This window comes from Melanotaenia boesemani, chromosome 12 (genome assembly GCF_017639745.1).
Source record: "Melanotaenia boesemani isolate fMelBoe1 chromosome 12, fMelBoe1.pri, whole genome shotgun sequence".
NCBI lineage: Eukaryota > Metazoa > Chordata > Actinopteri > Atheriniformes > Melanotaeniidae > Melanotaenia > Melanotaenia boesemani.
Window position 1 is genome coordinate 24,788,609 of NC_055693.1, and position 23,552 is coordinate 24,812,160.

General features: G+C 37.9%; 1 protein-coding gene across 2 annotated transcripts; it reads left to right on the forward strand.

Annotated features, from left to right (window-relative positions):
- Positions 1–2,464: 2,464 nt before the first annotated feature.
- ralba (v-ral simian leukemia viral oncogene homolog Ba (ras related)) lies at positions 2,465–15,993 on the forward strand. Of its 2 annotated transcripts, XM_042001829.1 has the most exons (6): positions 2,465–2,600; positions 8,699–8,785; positions 12,645–12,884; positions 13,314–13,522; positions 14,106–14,283; positions 14,732–15,993. In XM_042001829.1, the coding sequence occupies exons 3-6, from the start codon at positions 12,771–12,773 to the stop codon at positions 14,852–14,854; spliced, it is 624 nt and encodes a 207-aa protein (XP_041857763.1). In that variant the 5' UTR covers positions 2,465–2,600; positions 8,699–8,785; positions 12,645–12,770; the 3' UTR covers positions 14,855–15,993. The 2 variants fall into 2 exon arrangements, with proteins under 2 accessions (XP_041857763.1, XP_041857764.1); XM_042001830.1 differs by lacking the exon at positions 8,699–8,785 and having other exon boundaries at positions 2,468–2,600.
- The last annotated feature ends 7,559 nt before the right edge of the window (positions 15,994–23,552 follow it).

Below are 23,552 nucleotides of genomic sequence, written 5' to 3' on the forward strand. Positions count from 1 at the left end.
TTAAACCTCCCCCTTTTAAGAATTAAGATTAAGAATCAACTTATTTTCAGGTCAGCTCTAATCATCCTTCTTGCAACTAGTTTAATCCAGAATAACCTAAAACTAGGATTTATTTAAGACATTTATTTGGGACTATTCCTAAGCCCTGCCTTTGAAACCATTCCCGAATGTCAAATGAGACTTTACCCCCTTTCAGACATTGACCATTCTGATGATAAAGACACAGACAAATAAAGACCCATAATATTTACAGGTAAATGGGCATCTTTTACCATCTTAAAATGACACTGTTGTTGTCATGCATAAGGAAATAATCATTTAATTAGCCATAAATTATGAGATGGTGGCTCATATTTGAGCTGCAGGAGTGATAAAGCTAAGTAGCCAACAGATTCCATGGCATCTCAGATAAATGACACATCCTCTCTGGTGAGATTTCTAGCACTACCCGGCGGTGTGTAGGATTAGTGCACTAATGAACATTAATCTGAACTAATTAATGATTAGCACAAAAGTGCATATTGATCTTTGAGCATGCAAAGTGAATCCCTCAGCCTTCTCAGCTGTAATGCACATGGCAGATGTAGCACAACACAGAACTGATGTCCGTTGTTTTCTCTGAAATGGGATAAGTGCTTGCAAATACTCTGTGAACTCGCCTGCAGTTTTTAGATTATGCAACAATGTTGAAACTGTGCAGGTGCCTGACAGTTCTTATTTGTGTACCAAAATAGATGTTAAATGGTTGGTTTTTAATAGCCATCTTTTTTTTTTTATCCTCTGTCAAAAACAATACACCATCTGCACAGACAATGCACTTTCCTTCCTTGCAGAGTGTGGCATGAGGTCTAGTGAGATTTATTTGTGCATCTAAAAAAGTGAATCTTAAATCCTTGATTCTGGTATTTTCTAAGTCAAAATCAGTTAGGATCAGTACTTTCAAACCCCAGAGTTGAAGCTTTAAGGATCTGAATCATGCATGGGAAGTTTATGACTTTGAACAAGTGCAGTACTTACCATTTACTGTATGTCAGGTCAATTACTGTAATAGTTTGTTTATGTGCTCTTTCAGCTATCTACCTTAACAGCCTGCATTATTATCTGGCCAGGGCAGCATATTGTCTGCATTTGTGCTACCTTAATGTATTCTCCTCTGTCTACTTCTGCCAGCTAAATTATGTTTAGTACCCTAAAATTGTAAATAGGTGGTTCCCTCAGCCTTCTCAATTGTAATGCACATGGCAGATGTAGTACAACACAGAACTGTTGTCCGTTGAAGTACAAAGAACCCCTAAGTACTCCATGTTTTACCATATAACTTTATTTACATTCTGTAATCACAAACTAGTCAGTGTGCACTACGTTATAAGTCCAATTTAACAAAGTTAATATTTTGTGTTGTTACATATTGTAGAAAATCTACTCACTGGAATTTATTTTTCTTTTCTGTTTTCTTTGACTGTAAAATAAACTATATTATCATGAATGATCCTATCTAGACTACTACTGAATTAAGGCTAAATAAAAGTAGAGATTAATATGGCCTACTGTTTTGTCACCGTTTGTGTTAAAGTTTAACCAAGGCCAAGGTTCAGTAGATCTGCATTTTTATTGTTAGATAGTTTGGGATTTTACAAGCTTAAGTAACAACACAACACTCCATTCATGTTTGAAAGCAGTATAACTGTCTTGTTAATGTTAAAGCCCTTTTTATACCATGTCAGGCATAAACAATTTTCTACTTGCTTCTGAAATAACCAGATTAGTTACTGTGCAGAAGCGTACCATTAACCTTGTACAACAATTCTGATTTTTTTTTTTTTTTTTTTGTATGGATGAGACTTTGTTGGCAAAAATGTTTTAATCTATTATTTTTGTTTATTTGAATTCTTTCATTTCCAGTTTAATATAGGAAATGTCTGCAAAACATATTTAAACATGAATTTTCTGAAAAGTGTATGTATATTATGAACTAGGAAGGTTTAATAGCAATTTCTATTAGTTATCATGTTTACTTGTAAAGTTTATATAATCTTCCATTCCAATATCTTTTTAGCTTGTTAAGTCTTTTCTTTTTCCCTTCCCTGGGATAAAGCTTCTTTAAAATATCACTTTCAAACCAAATTTCTATTTAATTTTCTCACCTATTTTAAAGGTTCTTACATAGTGATCATAATTTCCCCCCTTTTTATGAGAGATATCTATAATCATAAAAAGAAAATGTCAGCAGGATACACTATTTTAATATTTTACCTTAAATTTTTAGAACGCCTGTGAAAATGAGTTAAAACAAAAGAAATAACCAATCTTTCTTTCTTTCTTTCTTTCTTTCTTTCTACTTGTGCTTTGTTGGTAAAGAAAGTATTTAAATGACTCATTTGTGTGAAGCTAATTGAGACATTACTTTGTTACTCATCTCAGAAACTACACTGGCTTGAAGGCGAAGGACGTCACATCCTGTCGCTGTAGTTTTACTTCCGGAGGGTGGGGCGTCTGTTGCAGGAGCGGTTCGTATTCGGAGAGCCAATGCCTCTGCTTGCGCTGTTAAAGCAGTCAGCAAGATAACACCAACCAAGGGCAGTTAATCGATTCCTGCTTTGGTAAGGCTTTTTGACTTCTATTGGACTGAAACTGATGTTTCGTTAAGTGTTTCTTAAAAAGGCTTCAGGAGGGAAATAGGTAACGTTACCACACCTGTTAAAAAGAAGGGCGGACGGTTAGTGGACTCAAAGCGATGACCGTTTGATAGAAAACGGGTGCAAACAAAATGGATACTAAATTTAGTGATTTATTTAAGTGTTTGCTCTTGTCAAGTGGCATTTGCTCTCACACGAAACGTAAGAACGCAACGCTAACCCTGTACGTAACATTAATCTTTATTAAGTTATGACGCTAGCATTACTCATGGGCTACACCCGCACCAGTCTGATTTAAAATCCTTCAGTTTTATTCCCAGTGAATAGTATAAATTGCTGTTTTTTTTCTTTATTTCTTTTTCTTTCTTTTCTTTCTTAATATTGACTTAACAACCCTGGTGGTTTTTGCCGTGTCGTAGTTTAGCAATAACGGTATTAGCACACCTAAAGTCCAAGTTTATGAGCTCTTTTCGACTTGAAGTATTTGGGAAAAGTAATGCGGACGTTTTCGTGACTTAATGTTTCGCTTCCTGAGCTGTTAAAATGAACACTTGTTGTCTATAAGTACAACTACATAAAGTTTTCAGTCTGAGGAGATGACACACCCAAGTAAGCTCATGAGTTCTACAGTTGATGTTGTTGTAATAGTGAATGTCAGCATAAATAGCTTTATGCTGACCCCTCCACTCCGAAAAACACCCCCACCGGGGTAGGAGTCTTGGATGTTAATATTATCTGTGGCTAATCTGCTATTAACTACATTAAACTGTAGTTAACTAAAATGAACTATCTTAATTTGATTCCCACTGCTGTCTCTCTACCAAATGCAAAATTGCATTTAAATTCAACCGTGCGGGTGTTTACATATAATATGGGCGTTGGATGACCTTTGTGTAAGATGTTTTCTTTGTCTTTGTGAGGAGTGGAGGACAGTGTTGGCAAAGCAAAGACACTTGTTCGATTTTAGTAATAATGCAAAGGCTTTTTTTTGGTATCAGGTGAAAGTGACTATTAGAATTCCTGCATCATATCCACCAACACTGATGCACGTCCAATCTAAGAAACGCTATGAATAAATAAGCCTTTTTACTGGTTCTACTGCGGAATGAACATGTACTCATCCCCTCATAAACAACTCGTGAACAAAATGCTGATACCAGCACATTCACAACATGCTCAGGAATTGTCTGGCAGTCTTGTGTTGTGGGGCTGGGTCAGGTTTTTTAAAAGCTAATTAAAACGGTTAGTCTTTTTTTTTTTTTTTTTTTTTTTTTTGCACTTCTAGTGTTTTATTTCTTCACTGTCAAAGTATGTTATGATTTCCCCCCCTTAGCATAACATATTACTGCATTTAGTAAATGCATATTCTTAGTGTTGGATAAAAGCTTCAGACTGGGCTAAGTTTTTGCCAGAATTGAAGTGTTTTTGATAAATCTATAGACCAGTTGGAAGAAAATGATAAGAACAGGACCCATACCACGGATGTGTTTCCTACTAAGCTGCAAATTAAACATAACTGGCAGATAAGCTGAACTGGTTCAGCAACATAGTCATGTTTATTTAAGATGATCAATGTGCGTTTACTGCAGCAATTGAAGACCCCTTCACGCATAAATACCATTCTTCTGATCAGTCGTTAAATTCCTAATTGTGCCCAGATATTTTTCTATTTGCATTTGTGAATTGAGTTTCTCCATTTGCCCTTACTAGATGACTAGATGTATGATCCCCTGCTACTGTCTATTTTTTAACAACTTCTTCCTTATTGCTTAGCCAGGGTTTTTATCTCCCTGTTACTATTTGTCAGAGCACGACAAATATGTTATGCTTCATTTCCTTTGTTTTGTACTCATTCTGATTGGTTCATATCAAATAGCTCCATCATCTAAATGTTTTGTAATGATGGTTCGGAGTGCCTGGGGCTCGTTCTGTGTAATGACACTGCTGTCACTAAAACATCTGCCTCTGAAAACGGCATTGACAGAATCTTTTTTTCATTGTAGGTAAAAGTATACCTTGCAGTCATGAATTGTTTGCTGTCAGGTAGGAAAAGGGATTCAAATGTTTTGTGTGACTCAGTAGAAGTTGACTAAACTAGACTGAAATTAATCTTTTCTGGATTCTGACAGTCAACTGAAGTAACATTTGCTCTAACACACAACTTGTTTGGCTAGATTTGGGTATTTCTTTCCTGTGGGAAGTCAGTATGATATATTAGCACTCATACAGTAGATGCAACTGGTATGTGTGTCTATGTTAGCATCCTGTTTCTTGCTAGAAAGAGGAACTAATTATGCAAAATACATGTTTGCGGAACATTGTAATAATTCAACTTTTTATGAATTATTCTTGTGCATTAATTCTGTCGCAGTCCTGTTCACCAGGCTGTTGCAGAAGCTACCTGTGGCGTTTGGCTTTTTCTTTTTTTTTTTTTTTTTTTAATGCGGCCATCTTTTACTGAAGAACCGTTGCCTGTGAGTGTATCAGTACTGTGGTTACTTGGATTGGTATGAGGCTAATCTTTCCTCCACCATGTTTCCAGTACCAGTGGAGATTTTTCATAGATAGCTAAAAACACAGAGAAATTTAAAATAAGATCCAATCTCCTATTTATTTACACTCATGTAAACTCAGTCACCTTCTGACATCAGTTTTGCCTTTAAGTGTCCAAATCTATGTATCCAGCTTGGATATGTAAATTAAAAGTTTAGAGTGGGAAGATTTGAGGTCCTCCAATCACTCTTACCACTTTATTTATTTATTTTTTTAGCGTCTTTGCTCCATTGCTTAATTCACACCTGTGCTCTGTCTGAGCTTTGTGTATATTTATGTAAAAGCTGGTGGGAAAGATGGGAAGATTTGATTTCCTGGAACAGTTCTCTTCGCATGCCTTTTCATTAAATATTTGTTCAGGATGTAAGTGATGCTACGTTATGTTAAGTTAACATTTTCAGATGAGCCTACTGTAAATTACCATTTTGGATTGTGTATGGGGCAAAATCATCTTAATATTTTTCTCATAGGTTTTGCTCAAATTTCCAGGGAAATTCATTCATTCATTCATTCATTCATTCATTCATTTATTTATTTATTTTCTGTACCACTTAGTCCAGTTCAGGGTGAAGCTGGAGCCTATCCCAGCAAGTAGCAGGGCTCATCCTGGACAGGTCGCCAGTCTATCACAGAGCCAAGTCTTGTTACTGGACATTTAAGTTTAACTTGAGTTTGAATGTGCCATGTAAAGGAACAACTTCTTCCTTTTTCTTGATAATTGTTTACATTGACTTTAACAGCACTGCCAGGTGTGCAGCTGTAAAAGGTGCACTTATTTGTTTTTATTTTTTTGTTTGTTTGTTTTTTTACTAGCTGTGGAAACACACAGTTTTCATTCTGTCTTGTTGTATTTATTTATTTTTTTCCAGCAGGAAAGTTTTTGGGACTGGCATATTTTTGTGGTAGTTGAGGAATATAGTCTTTATTTTCTTCAACCCAGGACTGAGGTGGACTGAATGATTAAAATGGCATGAGAGACACTTGTAGGCCATGACTAATGGCTAGGGTTTTTCTGCTACAGATTTTGTTTTCTTACTCCTTTATTTTTATGTCTCTGTAGCTGTAGCTTGCAAGTTACCATTTTTAACCTTGAGGGCAACACAGGCCTTTGCTGTGGTGTAGGTGGTGTGTAACTGAGCCCATTGTCTTTTTAGTTGTGCAAATGGAAAAAAAACACATTGCAAACTGGTGATAAGTAAAATATATTTATGCTGAAATTTGGTCTCTATCCATCCTGAATCAGTCCAGAGGAATGATGGAGTGATGAGAAACATATAAGTGTTTGGACAAAAATCATCAGCTGCAGGGAGAGCACAAAAAGGAAATCATCTGTGTATGACTGACTAAAGCTTTTCTGCTTTTGTCACTGTTCTGTTTCTGTGTGGATCATTACTACTGCACCTTGTTTGCAGCTAGATGAAAATACCTATACAGAAAAAAAACATGGTAGGCATTGGTTTAGAATAGGGATGTATTTTGAAAAGGCCCTCTTAATGTTTCTGAGGTAAAAGAGCTTGTAACTGAGGATTTAGATGTCCGTTGCCCAGTGTCGTCAAAGGCTTCTCTGTATACTCCGGCAGCTGAGGGTTGTTAGTATGCATTCTGGGATTCTTTTTGATAATGTCCTCCTTGCATCCCATCTTTTCAAAGTGAAGTAAATCATTTCCTTACCTCCACAGGCAGTGGCTATTATAACTGTTTTGTCAAATATGTTGCAGCTAGGCCCCAGCTGGGATTTGCTGTTAAATTATGTCTTGTTTGTTGCACGGTAATAAACTACCGAGTCTCTAATCCCATTTGTGTGTCACAGTAGAGCCATTCTTTAAACCCATTGCAAGACTGAGGTGACTTAACCCTGGTCTAGACATCTGAGCCCTCAGTCGTTGTCTCACATTCGCTGGAGCAGAGGAGCATTTCCAGAATGGAGGTGGTAGAAATTGGATTGGACACAACAAGAGAATGGCAACAGAGTTATTAAAGGATAACTTAATAATGCGAAAGTGATAAGAACAAAATGGTGTACAAGTGATAATAGAATATTTCAATGAATTTTTTTCCCCTAAGACCATTGCTCAGTACGTCAGTGTTTGCATCTAACCACAGTGACTATACCACTATGCAGTATTTTTATTGACCTGTGTTGAGGATGATGGAAGTTTTTAATCTACTACAGAGACACAGGATTGGGGGGGTTGTCACTGGGCCAAAATCCTCCCAGTTTTCTTCCATCACATTCCAGGAGACGAGCATCCCCAGACTCACTGGTTCAGATGTCTTCAATTTATTCAATTTCCTCTCACACTAGAATTCAGGCACAGTAATACATGACGCTTAAGTTAACCATGTGTGAGAGTTTCATGTCAGCAGAAATACCAACTGAAGTGGTCTGTTAAATTGAACCACTCCCTCACCATAGCCCTGTCCCTTTTAAAAAGAATCATTTCCAAGAAAAGTCCATGCCTAAATATTAATTTTCCCTTTTCTCTTTCCTCCTACATTCTAACCCTGTGTTGCTGTGCAGCCAATGTTAAAAACAGGACCCCTTCTTTACTCACCAAGCTCTTGTCAGAAACTTTCCACTGACTATTTATTGTTCCTTTCAGTTTAACTCATTAGTTTTGGCATCTGCGCTTGTGCACAAGGAAGGTTACATGTGAATCATTTAAATATTGGCCTGTACACATAAGTCCTGAGCTGCTTATTCTTGTATTAGGTGTATAACTGAATATGTATGTTTGTGTGGGTATCATTCCTATGATCCCTTTCACTGGCCTAGTTACTGATAACAAAGACAGGAAGAGCACAAGTCAGACTTCACTTCCTGGTCAGGGTGAGTGGAATTATGATGCCACATCCTCGGTATCATTAGCCATGATACTTTAGCATACATAACTGATAGAAAACATGTGTTGCTCTGAATACAAAGCAACAGTTTCTTGTCAGCCTTTTCTGTTGGAAGCTCAGTACACTCTGCCTCTGGTTATGAGTTAAAATGTTTACTGTTGGGGAGGAGCAGATTATGAGCACCGCTATGAATCAGCTCAGTGCTTCCATTAGTGTGACATCTCAAGAGGAGGGAAGAATCTGTCTCCACAGAGAAATAAAATAAAGAGATAAGAAGGTAAAAGGAAAAGAAAAGGGGTAGGGCCCCACTGATGTTGGAACACCACTGAGTCACATGACACAGCAGCAACCAGCAGTGCATAGTTGATTGTCATTGGATGGATGATGATTGCTCTGGAGACACTCACATATCCCATGATGCTGGTGACAGTAGTAACAACAATGACTATCTACAGCAAAGCAAGCATATGCTGCTGTGAGACTTCACAGTGTGAGAAGCTTTAGAAGGCAGAGTACACCATACCCAGGTGTAGCTCGTTCAACTGATTACTCTTCCAGCACACCTGTAAAGCTAAGCCACTAGAGACACACAAAAAATGGGGTAGTGTTAAATATTACTATTAAAATATATTGTCTCTTCCTAAGCACCTTTTCTTGGTTTTTAGGAAAGCTGGTTGGAGAATTCATAAGGACCACGAGGAAGACAGATATGCTGCAATGAAAACCTGCCTTTGCTTACATTAAGCTGTGAAGTGAGTGTGCTTTAAAAAAACTGCAGCAGTTGGAAAAATATTTTATTACCACTTAATGTGCCTTACATTAAAAACATAATGAACCCCACCCAGTCTTGCCCATCAAGTCCCCCAAACCATAAACTCACGAGTCTCACATATACATGACATATTCACATGCCCACACACACCTACACCCCCATGTACATCAAATGATGTCCTAACCTTCATCAACCACATCAGGGGAACTAAGATGCTGGAAGTTTAAATACAAGATGTTTAGCTAAGATAAAAAGAACGAGAACAAAACACAATAAAATAAAACACCAGTTATAGTCTAGAGAAATATTCAATTTTAGCTTTACTAAAAAGGTCAATCTTAAGCTTTTTTTCTACAAATGTCAACACTCCCAGTTGCCCTCAGGTCATGTGGAAAGGTGTTTCATAGGCAAGGATTATAAAAGCTGAAAGGTGTCTTGCCGTATGTTTTAGTCCCCACCTTGGGAGTAAACAAGGGACCAGCCCCTGAGGGCTATGAGGGTTCATAAACTCAAAGCAAGTTGGGTAAATACTCAGGACTAAATCATTTTTAAGAGCTTTAAAAAAACAACTGTTTTAAAATCCATTTCGAAGCATGAAGAAAGCCAATGCAGAGATTTTAAAACTGGAGTAATATGAGTTCTCCTTCTGTAACAAAGCTGTTAAGCTGTAACAGAGTCTTTTTAGAGAGACCAGAACGAAGAGCATTACAAAAATCTAGTCAACAGGAGCTAAAAGCATGGATCACTGTCTCTGCATTGGCCAGGGAGAGGAACTGCCACACTCTGGAAATGTTTCTGAGATGAAAGAAGCCTATCTTTTTAAATGTGGGATATAAAACTTAGATTACAAAAAAACTCTAACTCATCTGTTTGGATGTTATTTAATCTTGAAAAGTGGCATAATTAGAGGCATGTCCTTTTGATTGAATATCCGTGGCAAGAAGTGAGTGCAGCACAACCACAGTTTAACAGTGCACCTTAGCTTTAACCCGCCTACCTCCGTTAGCTGGTTAGCTACCGTTAGCTCCGGGTTAACTCGGTTAGCTCTTAGCGACAGGCAGCCCGGAATTTGATGGGTGTCAATCATCCACCCCCACCTTCACAGTCCCTGTCTCAGCTCCACCTCTTTGTCCATTTTTGGATTTTCCGGGAATGACGACACGCGTGATGCTGCCATGATGGTGACGGAGGTAACCGCCCAATGAGCTTCAACTCTTCAGAAACCTACGGGAGACGTTACGGAGGCTCCATCTATCTTTTATATACAGTCTATGGTTGCACATATGCAAAAATAAATAAATAAATAAAAAAACCTACAGAGTGAGACATTGTCTTCTTTTCCTATCTCTGCTGAAAGTTGCTCATGCGCAATGAAGTCTGCCCGGGGTAAAATATGGCAGCAGACCAGGGAACAAAACGGCTGCAGCCGACGACAAAAGTCTCGGACCACTTCACATTAAAATGACCTTGCATACCATGGAAGTACGTGTGCAGTGCTCGAACATTTAAAGAGGAGGCACGTCAGACTTGAGGATGAGTCATACATGACATACCATCATGTAGATAGTTGTAACTTTTAACAGACGCAGTAGACCGCTAATTGTTCTGCACAAAAAGCAATTTTCTTTATTTGTTAGTGAAAACTCAGGCTCGTTTACTGTTTTTCTGCTGCAAATTTGCCTGTTATTGTTTTTTTTATGGATATTTGGTTTGTATTTGCTTTTTCTGTTATCAGTATTATGTTAATATAGGCAGCAAAGTTCAAAAACAGATTTTTTTTTTAATTAAGTGTCCATCTCGTCTTTTTAATTAGCTCATCATTTATACAACCTCATGCAAGATTTAAAAGCTGAAAATGAAATAAGAGCCATTTAATAATCATGAGATACATAACCGATTAGTTGACTAATCATTTCAGAAGTCGATGACTAATCGACTATCAGAATCGTCATTAGTTGCAGCCCTAATATTATTACAATAACATGTTAAATAATACTGCATTGTTAAGATAGGTTAATATAGGTAATTTAAAAATGGTAAAAGCCACAAATGTATAAAAGATTGTTACAGGAAGCTCACACTCCTGTCCTCATACTGTATCTGTTGGTATAATATTCAGTTAAGAAAATAAGAAATAAAGCTTAAGAGAAAATAAGAAAAATCAAATTTGCTTTTCTTAAAATTTTGAGAACATGTCTAACAAGGCTACACCACAGTCAACATGACGAGTAGGGCTGGGTATCAACACTCATCTCCTAAATCAATTAGAATCAATTCACAACAGCCTGATTTTATTATATTTTATTTTAATTAAATTCAATCTAGATCAATTTACAGATATTTATGTAACACCAATTTTTCATGAATATTAAAGACATTCTCAGATATCTAGTTTTATAAAGCACTGAGCCTGTTTACATGACCATCAACATCAGATATCTGGGAGTAATTGGATTACTGTAACAATCTTATATGACACATCTACATGCACTTTTGAATTACGATATTCAAAACCATTCGGTGTTTGTTGACTGTAGCGGAGCTCACGGTCTTAACGTTGGCTGCAAACGTGAGAGGTAATAAGCTGCTAAATAGTTTTTAGGTGAATGTAGTCTTAATGATGAATGAAAAGATCTGAATGTGCCATTATCTCAGCAAGAAAAAGCTCATTTTTGGCATAAAAGTGTCTTGTCACAGCTGTGAACATAATCCCCAAAAACAATTTATCCTTATTATGAAGTTTCTGATAGTCTTCCAGCATTGCATCTAGAATTTTTATCATCAGGTGTCCAGAAACAAAGTTATTTGGAATGCTATCTTAAAAATCCAAATTTGGCATTATCTCTGCAAGAGAAGCTTATTTTGGACAGATTTCAACCCAGCTCTAGTTACGAGTTATTATTGCTGAATACTGTGATGATATAACTTGCAGCATATCAACAAATAAATATATGGAGCCAACTTCAGGTGTATTAACAAGAGCTGAATTCCACTTCTGCATCTGTGCATGCTAGTTAGTTACTGACACATACAAAAAGAGAAGCAGTCCTTATTAATTTACCTCTGCTTATCATGTTATGTTGGTTATTTCACTCAGTGACCTTCCTAAGCTAAACATTTGAGCAGACCTTTACCAATCCAAGGCATACTTAGTTAAAAAACAAGCGTTGCTTGATGTTCAGCGTTAAACAAAATTACTATTTTAAGTTCTTGGTTGCATTATAATTTCTATAAATGTAGGCAGATCGATAGTTTGTTCGAAACCCGTGCACACTTCTTTGAATTCACCCAGATGAGGTGAAGGTGAAGAACCGATACGCAGGCATTTACAGTAGCGTCACTTGGCACTCTGGTTGGAAGGTGTCTCTGACAGAGACAGAAGATACTGAAGTCGGGCAAAAACCAATTGACTCTGAGCTTTCACCTTCTGTGAGCCAGACCATTATAAAGCAGATAGATGGCCAGTCACGTCTTCCGTCTTTTTAACGAGTTTAGCACTAGATGCCCTGTTTTAATGCTTCCGTAAAAGCTGCCTTGGTGCAGAGAATGATGGCTTCATTACGTCTGATCAGTTGCAATGACCTTTTGATGGCGAACTTTATAAAGTTCTTGGATTCATGAGTAGGCAATTTGGCACTTTAATGGGAATAGTGGGGGTTAAGATTCAAGATTTGTTGGAACACAGCCTAGAGCCTTGGCACAGCGAGTTACTGTCGCTGTGAGAGCTGTTAAGTAACAACTGCCATCTGTCCCTGCACTTGTCCACGTACTCGTGTCCTCTCCTTATGGAGGTTATTTACTGTAGGCACTGACATGTTTTCCACCCTTGTCATTCACAGGTTGTGCCTGTGTGTGGGTGTGTGTGTGTGTGTGTGTGTATGTGTGTGTGTGTGTGTGTGTATGTGTGTGCGCTCGAGTGTACACTTGTTTGAGTGTGTAAGAGAAGCACAAAGAAGAATCTGGTGATGGCTGCCAATAAAGGTAAAAACCAGAGTTCGCTGGTACTGCACAAAGTGATAATGGTGGGAAGTGGAGGCGTGGGGAAGTCTGCGCTCACGCTTCAGTTCATGTATGATGAGGTGAGTTATGGCTGCATGCATCTGGGCCACCTGCAAACCCAAGTCCAGTCTCTTGAGGTTTTAACATATTTCCATTCTTCTTCCTGTAAAAGCTTCAAATTCAAAGCCCTCTTTTCAGAGATCTGTCAAAACTACTACAAGGTTAACTTCATAGTATTTTTTTCTTTTTTTTTTTCTTTTTTTGTTCTTTTAAGGCACTTCTATTGCTTGGGATTTGTTTGACCACATGTATTTTGATGACACCCTACTGAGCACTGCCACAGTTTTTGTGCTTGTCAGCATTTTTGTTGGGTCCAACCAACGACTGTAGTTTGCAACAGCTGCATTGCTGATCAGGCTGCGCTGACGCTTTATGCATGCAAACACAGCTTATCGGGCCATTTATATTTCAAAATGAATCCAAATATAAAATAATATTAATCTGTACAGTTTGTGGAGGACTATGAGCCCACCAAAGCAGACAGCTACAGGAAGAAGGTGGTCCTGGATGGGGAGGAAGTCCAGATCGACATCCTGGACACAGCTGGTCAGGAGGACTACGCTGCTATCAGGGACAACTATTTTCGCAGCGGGGAGGGCTTCCTGCTCGTCTTCTCCATCACAGAGCGCGAGTCCTTCACTGCTACTGATGAGTTCAGGTAATTATTCTTCACCCCTTTGAATTTTGACAAGATGAAAGCTGGTTTTACAGATATATCTGTATTAATCATTATCACTAATCAAATGGTTTGATCACCATCACTTAGATTGTAGACATCGTTCTTGTTTGTTTACATTTATGTTGTAAATAGTAGACGGAGACCATATGTAATCAAATATGTTCCTTTCTTTCTCACTTCAAGGAGTTTTATCTGATCTGTCAGTGTCAACTCCTAAATTAACTGCAGATTCATGTAGATGTTTGTTTAGTAGCTTCATAACTTATTCAGAACCGGAGCTTTGCATTAATCCTGCTGTGTGTTGTGCATTTGTAGAGTGACTTTTCTGGCAGGAAGGTGTTGGTAGGATTTAAACATCCTCAACATCAACAATATGCTGAAGCTCAAAGCAGCATTAATAAAATTCTTTCCACCTGCCAGATGAAGACATCGTCAATCAGGGCATCATTAACACTTTAAGTACTGTCAGTTGGCGAATGACGACAATGTTTGATACCAGCTGTATATGTTCGCATTAATAGTTTATAAATGCTCAAATACACCATATGTCCTGTTTTGGCAGGGAGCAGATCTTGCGGGTGAAGGCAGAAGAGGACAAGATTCCTCTCCTACTGGTAGGAAACAAATCGGACCTGGAGGAACGTCGGCAGGTCTCGGTGGACGAAGCTCGTGGCAAGGCCGATGAGTGGGGAGTCCAGTATGTAGAGACGTCGGCCAAAACTAGAGCCAACGTGGACAAGGTGCCGCCTCTTCACGTTGTATTTGTTGTGCAGAACTGTGCAGAAGTATTCAGTAAATAGTTTTTGTGTTTCAGTTAAGTTTAACAGAACATCAAAAAAGTTCAGAACTAATATTTGGTGTGACCTTCTTTGGTTTTTATGCGTCTCAGCTGGATAGTTCATCCAAGCATTTTTTTTAAACTTGCTACACCTTGTCTGTGATATTTAGCTGTTTCATTTCATGCAGTCAGATTGATGGGTGGGAATCCCTGCTCTTCCTCAGCTCTACATGGCAGTGGCTGCATGTGGAAGATCATACAGCAGATTGAATTTGGGACTAATCAGATAAACACATATTACATCTAAAACTTTCTCCACAGTTCTGAACTTCAATATGATTTCATTTCATTACGATACAGCATCCATGTTACTACAGTTAAGTAAATGAGCTGATTGTTTTCCCCTCTAGGTTTTCTTTGACCTGATGCGTGACGTACGGGGCAAGAAAATGTCCGAAAACAAGGACAAAAACGGGAAAGGAAAAAATAAGAAGAGCAAGAAGAGTTTCAGAGAGAGATGCTGTTTACTTTGAGCTCTACATGGACCTAAACAAATCACAATACAAATGTCATGCAGACGTCTTCGCCATCTAAATAAAATTTGATCTGATGATTTTTTTTTCCAATAGCTTGTTATAGATTAGTGTCTAGAACAATCTCAACCACTTTGCTGCCAATTTTAATGACTGAAATCTGGCTTAGGGTCTAATTGGAAGATGACCGCTGTTGACTGTGACTTGGATTGCAGTGTTTGATGGCTCACAGTAAACTAATGGCCAAACTGCCAGTGACACTAACTCTGCTGCTCAAGACATTCTCCACTGTTTTAACTCTGAATCCTACTACCTTTAACATTGGCTCAGTGTATGTTTTGTTAGCAGGGCTCCTCATTTCTTCAGTTGCTCTGAATCTTAAGGCTTTCTTTTAGTTTGTTTCTTTTTTTCCTGTCAGTTCATTGATTTACAAGGAACTCTAATGCTGCTGTATGTCATGTTTGTAATTATTGATAATGGCATTCGCTGCCCTTTTCTATTGAACATGTTGGCCTCCACCATTAGTCTGTTCAGAGTTGTGTCCTAAAAAAAATCAGCCTGTTTTGGGATTGTTTTTTTTTTTATTATTATTATTATTATTATTATTATTATTATTATTATTATTATTATTATTATTTCCTCCAGTTCAACCTAGGGTTTGTGATTTTTTTTTAATTTTTTTTTTTTTTTTAGAAGAAAGGATTATTGAGTGCAAAGCAATCAGAAAGAGGTGTTGCCAAACAGGGTAATTTCACTAGTCAGATTTAACTGCCCTGACATTATTCCCACAAGTCATTCATTAAAAAATGCTTTGCAGGTTTTTAGGAAGGAGAATGAAAATCTCAGTGTATCACTCATTCTGACCTGGCAGAGCTTCATGTATATATTTTAGCATTTGTTAAATAGATTGTGATGAGATCATTCGTGAGTTGTTGGTCGGTGAGGAGAAAGCCAACCTGACGTACCTCTTGGTGCTGCATTGTCTTTGTGTAATCTGACTCTTACAGTGCAGATTGTTTCCTGCCAAACTCAAGGATTTTTTTTTTGGGGGGGGGGGTCATTGCTGTAGTGACTGTTGACAATCCAGGATACCAGCCTGTTTCTGCATTATCATCAATGTGTTCTGATGTTCTTTTATTTCTTTTTAATAACATGCACTACATTGCCAACACCCTAATAATGTGCTTCATCCAGACTGGATACTTTTAAACATTGTGCCAACAACATTGCAAAGAAGATAATGTTAGTGGAAATGCAGTATGTTTAACAGTGTGCATTTATCAGAAAACTCTCCTACCATTTTTTGAGTGAAGCTTTGCTTCATACCTGTTGTTTAATCAAGTACTACAGTAAATGGGATGTTTGTACCACTTTCTAAGTCATTCTTATTACTTGCCATCTTTCTTTAACTGCCTTCTACTGTGAGAATGCTTCTGTGTCCCTGCAGCCAAACATCTGCAGAATAAATGTTTTTTTTTTCTTTGTAATTACTCATTATTTTGTGTTCTTTTAAATGTATAAATCCCAATATAATTTTTAAATGACAATCATAGCAGTGACTAATTTTATATCTGGTATAATTCAATGTAACTGAATTAGTTATCACCACTTGCACATTGCCCTCTTCTGGTAGGTGTATGTATTTAATGCTATCACTACTTTTTAAGTGGCATTAACCACTGAAATGAAATATGGTTGTCATTTCCTGATACCTTTGGGCCAAACTGCGCCCCACTTTTGTCAAATAACCCAGCAGTTACTCACATTGCATTGAGAAGAGTGCCAGCGGCCTGTTTTTTCTTGAATTTGACAGTGATATACTAGCACCATTTATATTAACCTTACAACCCTTTGTTACATGGCAGAATTGTGTAACATCACCCTCTAAAGTCTAGACGAAGACCAATCGAGGGCTGAAGCCCCCGGGATGGCCAGGTCAGTGAAATTCATTTCACACTGTGGAAACAGGGTTGAACACATCACCAGGCAAGGAGTGGCCGCACTCCATGTCTAAAATAGTTTTTATACATAATGTATAATAAGTGCCTTCCTTTGGTGGTATGTAGTAGAAAAGGAATACATGTCTTGTGTAGTTAAATGTGTTTTAAAAAAAAAAACTTGTGTCACAATCAAAAGCTGAAGCGCATGCATTTGTTTCAAGATAGAAAAAGAATGGGAACTAAAATAAAATTCACTAGTTTCCTGCTGTATTCCTGGAGGGACAATTTGCGTCTCTTTTGCTCACAAGTGAGTTTATGGTGACCTTGTTCTGCTATATTTTAGAATCTGAGTATTCCTGCAGGGATTCTTGACTTCCTGTGATATTTCTGTAGCATTCTGCAAATACAGACTTCATCTTTTTCAACACAGTTTTAGCATCAAGTCAACGCTTAATCCTTAAAGGCTGTTCGTATCATATTTGATGCATACAGTTTCTGAGATGATTTGCATCACTTATGATAAAAAATCTATCAAAATCCTGTTGTATTCAGTCTAATACTTGTCTTCTGCCCCCTGGTGGATACCTTTTGACCTACAATAATTTGACATCTTGTAATAAACTAATAATATACAAAAATTATTTTTGGTAATTTTTTTTTTTACATTTTGTTAAAGGGCCAAATAATGACTTAAGATGAAAAGAAAATATAATTTTCTCCCCAGTTTTTCTCAGGGCAGTCTTTAAAAGGTTAAACATCCCTTGTGTCCTCAAATCAATCGCCCCCACTGCAGTCGCAGCCACAGAGATAAGACCGTTGCCTCTCAGGTCTCAAAGAGAGAACTGTATATTTACAAGTATTGATCTGGCGCGTTAACGCCAGGTGAATTCTAAAAACGGTGTTAACCTTTTGAAAGTAAAGGTACAGGGAGACATACTGTTGATGATTTAAAGCTGAAACATCCAGCCTATGGAAGCCACTGCTCCACATTCACTGCACACGTCACATAAATACACTAATCCCCCCATAATTTATCACCAGTGAAACCTACAGGGGTTGAAAGCCTGTGGCAGCATTTTCTACCTGAGAGGCTAAACATGTCACAGCACAGATAAGCACATTTACCGGCCCAAAATTCACCTCTCTGGATTTCCACTCCACACCTGCACCTCTAAGTAGGCAGATTAGGTGGTCTGTTAAACCCACAGGAAGGCACTTATTTAGAAATACATGAAAGGGCAAAGAGAGCCAGGCTAATGACCGATTCCATGTCACCAGCGCACTCTGGGGTCTTTTATCATTCTGTAGAGAAGGGCCCCCGTCCTCTGAGTAACCCTCATTATATCTGAGCTAATGTTGGGGATGAGGATGTTGAAGTGATAAAGCACCATCACAGTGCTTCATTATACAGAAAGAGAAACAGACTCGGTGGAATTGTGCTCGACCTATAAGATAAATGCAATGGACAGAGAATAACTTCTATTTTAGTGACTGTGCCATATCCTGCTGTGTGCATGGTGCGCCTCGAGAAGAGAGACACATGTTCACTCTTTGACCATGGGATGGCAGTCTTGTTATTCTTTAAACGGTCTTCTGCAACATCATTGCTCCCATTAAAACCTTCTACCACGCACCCTCACTCGCTACTGACTGACTGACAGAATGAGGAGATGTTTATCAAACATTTAATAAATATATATAAATATATATTTTTAATTTATAATTAGGTCTACATGTATGTAGTTTTTGGAATTAAACATTTTTGTGCTAACTTTAAGTGTCAGTCATATAAATCAAGAAACACTAAGGGTGGCATTACTTGGAAACACTAAACATGCAGGTCTATGACTAAAAGAAAAAAAGTGCATTCAAGCATTTTTAGGATCAGAATAACACGCAAGGAACGTTTTATGTGTAATCCATAAGGATATGGAGTTACACATCATTTCATGTTCAGCTGAGGTGTTATTTGCTAAATTCTAATAGCCAAAATTTCATGAATGAAATAGGCATCCTTTTTCACATGACTATGTCAGTGACTTGAACAGGATATTTTTGCTGTTATCTTGATATAAAAGGGAAAAAGCAAACCATCCTCCTTCAGCTGCGTTTTGAGCCTCTGACAGCAGAGCTTTTAACTGCTCCACACTACGGCACAAATGATGCTAGTGGAAGGGAGAGAGTCTCTTTGCACCATGTCTTATATTGCCTGCCATTCATGCCATTTGGGATGATCCCTTAGCAAATCCCCAGCGTATAGATGATGTCTTCATATGCTTTCTCCTATGTGTGTCAGCACTACTATAGATCATGATGCTTATTAGTGAGGGTGGCCATACTCTGCAATAGCTGGTTGAACACACTGTTAAATCTTGACTTAAATGGCTAGGGTGATGATGAAAAACAACAATGTAAATAATGTAAAAACACAGGTTACAGACATAGTTTGTTGAAGAAATTCACTGCTGAGGAGTTTTTCTTTCTTTTCTTAGGATTTCTTGTATTTACTCTTTGATATTTCTGGAAAGTAGCATCTTTTAGAGCTCTGAATCCCAACCTGGGAGTCTTTTTCCCTCCAGAGAGTCACCAAATAAATGGGTTCTGTCATGAGCTGTTTAATTGGCCAGGATAGAAAAAAAGGGCTCTGTTGCTTGAATGTGTTTTTATTCTTTGGTCTTTGAATCAAGTCTTTTCTAAGGTGAAATATCAGGTGGTTTTTAATTAGTTGAGCCTCAAAAAACTAAAAGTAGGACTAAAAGGAGCTCATAGATGCCTCAAATGTGTTAAGGTGTCTTATGCAAGGGGAAAATATCTCAGGGTGGCTGAGCTGCATATCTAAAAAAACTGAGGGCATTGTCTATCTTGGAGAAGATCGTGCATATGAAACAGCAGCACAGCTTAAATTGTTACCAGTTTCTTTTGATGGCTATGATAAAACCAGGGGAAATGCTGTAAGATCACGAATTGTTAAAATGAATATTACTGAACAGGAAGTTATGAAGGAGTGATGTCAGGGTGCAACATATGAAGCAGCTACATATAAAGGATGATTTTCATATGCATGCCTGCTTGCCTCATTCTCTCATTGCCACTGTCTTGTATTCACACAGCTGACGCTGTCATTAGCAGGATCTGGTGCAGATCGTCATTGCTTAAATAAATTAATTTAAAAAACCATCTAGCGGCTGTGTTTTGATGTTGAAGCAAGCAGATTGCGATATGACGTACGATTCACCACACAGGTCAGCCGACCTTATCAGACCTTGAAAAATAAGTGAAACATTCTGCAAAAAAGCACAAGTTTAAAGTACTTAAAACAAATTTCTTAGATAATAAATGATGGCGTTGTTACAGAGGCTATAATTACTGTTGCTCTGGATTTCCAGAATAATTGTAGCCCGCTCCACCTGCTCTGTAATTTCACTCAGAAAGATCAAAGCTGCTCCATGAATGAGTTCACCTTTGATTCAGTCTGATTCCATTTTTATTTACAAAGCAGTAAATCAGATAATATATCATCTCAGGGCTCTTTACATAGCAAGGTCTGGACCTTATGATGGTGTAGCATGAAACCAATCATTTTCCCATTAAGCAAGCAGTTGGCGGCGTGCTTTAGTGGGGTGATGGTGGTAAGTGTGAACAGCAGATTGAAAGTGTAAATCCTCACAACTTTTGTTGTGTGTGCACAAAAAGCTAAACTCTTTTCTTTGTCAATAATTATGAGAACTTTGAGATAATGATGTGATGTGTGTTGTTAGCTAATCTCTTGCATTTAAATGAATGTTTTTACACCTCATGTTTTATCTTGCACATTTTTTCTCACCTTCTGTAGCCATGATCATAAGCCTTGATCATAAGTTGCACCTTTTACTCTTCGATAATCAGTAAACCTGGCAAATGCAACTATGTGGTGTTATTACTCATTATCTGTTCATACAACAGCCTATAGTTGTAAAAATTCACATTAATAAACATAGATGTGTCCCTACATATGATTTATATACTTGCATAATGCTTAAGAAAATAATTAAACTATATTTTATTTTTCATACGCTGCCAGAAAACCCGAGCAGATATTGATATCTGATTCTTACTGGCATATCAGTCATATAACTGTCAAGTGAAGAATAATATGCTCATCAGAATATAGCCATAGAAATCATCTGCTCCTTTTTAAGTCTTAAGATGAGGTAAATACTACCTCACATGAAATATTACACTATTGACATGAAGTAACTGTTTTCATCAGTCTTTTTTATTGTTGTAAAGGAGGTTTAGCCATCTCTTTTTTCGGTGTTGCTTTAGTTTTTTTTTTTTTTACAGTTTTTAGGCATTTGTTTATGCATAGCTCTTTGAGGGTCTAGCCAGAGCATTATAATCAGGATGAGGCCTGGACTTTGGACCCATATACCAGAATTCTTTTTCATTCTTTTGTAGATTTAGTGCTTTGCTTGATGATAATTTATTAGGGCTAGGCTTCTGCTGTCAGACAGATGACTTCATATTTGTCTTTAGAATACTTAGAATACAAAGGACTTCATGGTCGAGTCAATGACAGCAATGTTTCCATTGTCCTGTGGCTATGAAACAAATCCGAATCCTTCCTTTGCTGCCACCTTGCTCGACAGTTCAGTTCAGTTTTCTCCAAATGTGGTGAAGTGGATTTTATTTAAACATCTCCACGTTGGTCTTGTCTGTCAAATGGACATTGTTCTTTAAGTCTTGTGGTTTGTTCAGAGGTTACTTGGCAAACCTAAGCTGTGCAACCACATTCTTTTTAGAGAGAAACGACTTTCTTCTGTTGCCCTTCCAAATGAGCCATACTTGTTCAGTCTTTTTCCTACTTATACTGTCATGAACTTTAACATTCAACAGGCTAAGCCAGGCCAGCAGAGTGTTAGATGTAGCCTTTGGATTGTTTTTCGTTGCACAATTTAACCAAGAAGTGAACTTGCCTTGATGTCCACTCCTGGGAAGATGGTCAGCTGTCCTAAATGTTTTCCACATGGGAAAAATCTTTCTCTCTGTAGACAGATGGATTCCAAATTGTTTGTAAACGGCGTCCCAGTCAGTCATCGATCGAGAGGTAGCAACAGCTGTTTCTCTAGGACAATTGATGCCACCTTTCCATCATCCTCCACACCCACAAAAATGTAGTGGTCATATTTGCTAAAAATAAATAAATAAATAAAAATCTGTTAATCAAGGAGTTTTGATTTTCAAATCCTGCCTGCTGCTTAGCCTTTTAATCCCTTTGGAAGGAGGAATGGGTGTACTTAGTTTTTCAGTCACTGCTTTTGCTGCATTTGAGCTTAATGTTGTTAACCTTTCTTTTTCACATGACTGTAGCTTGCACACACTGAAGCCTCACCTGTTAGCTGATTAACGCCTCATACAGCTATCAGGTGCCTGCATTTTACAGTTAGAGTGTGAACGTGTAAATATGAATGCCATATCTTTCATCGTTAGCACCTTTCGCTATACCAGCACCAGCCAGTTGTAAAATAACAAGCAAAATTCAGACCATGTTTACCTGATTGTCCATGATTTTGTTTTCTGCTCTGCTGCCACAATACATGCAGTTCCACTAATAAAATAAGACAATTAACATTACATTTTGCTGGAAGCGTGCTGGAATCTGGTGTAGCATCAGTAGATTTAAGCTTTGAACAAGCTCTCACATCCTTTCAGAATGACAGATGAGAACGGAGCATCACATGCTCCCTTGCTGTGCATGATTAGAGCTCTTAGGTAAAGTAGATGTGCTGTTTTGTAAAGCAGGGAGTAAAGGTCAGCATCCATTTTCTGACGAGCATCATTGGAGCCTGTCATGAACCTTGTTTTGCCCTCATTTACAACCGTGTGGCTGCATTAAGTCTCAAGGTGTCTAAGGTTTACACTACATTTTTCTCCTGACATCATCAAAATGACACCAGCATCCATCAGCAGTTTACATGAGAAAGTGTTTGTCTTTCTTATCAGTATCAGTATCTTCAAGTAATACCAGAGGAAGCATGTAGGGCTGACTTGATGGACACCTGCTGAGGATGGTATTATTGTGGATTCAGAATATGCTGGTGCGACAGAGAAAATATATATATTTGTTGTCAAATGTTTAATTACTGGATCATTATCGGTTTTTGTTTTTCTTAGTGTGAAGAGACTGTTTTATCTTCATTACTTCAACCTTCATCTTAAGCAACACAAGCTCTCTGCGATATTAAATTCTTGCCTTGTTAAGCTTTAATGACCATAATTCTTTGTTTGTTTGCAGACTTTTACAGAAGATGGCTAGATTTTCTTTTTCTTGTACAGAGAGCAGATGGTTTTCAGCTTTTGTCTTACACTGAAATGGGGCACTGCCTTTGCAGTAAACAAGATCTTCTTATAATGAGCCCAGCTTTGAAATTCCTTCCAATTAGAGGTCTTCCTGGGTCCACTGGGTTAGGCACAAAAGCACATATGAGTGAACTTACAAACAGCCATGTGGTGGGTTGGTTTATCAGGGAGGGAGATGCATTTTCTTTACAGCAAACCCATACCAGAGAATGAGGCAGACAAATGTTCCCACATTAGCAGCTGATTTTCTGTAAAACTGGTACACAGAGGCTGTTTGCCATGAAGTACATATAGAAAGCTTGTGTTGTTGCTTAAGATCAAGACACACTTATTCTGAGTGAATAAAGCAAAACACAGCAGAAACCCCCACTGATTTTCTGTGTTATCCATGGTGCAAAGTGAGAAGGTATCTGTTGGAT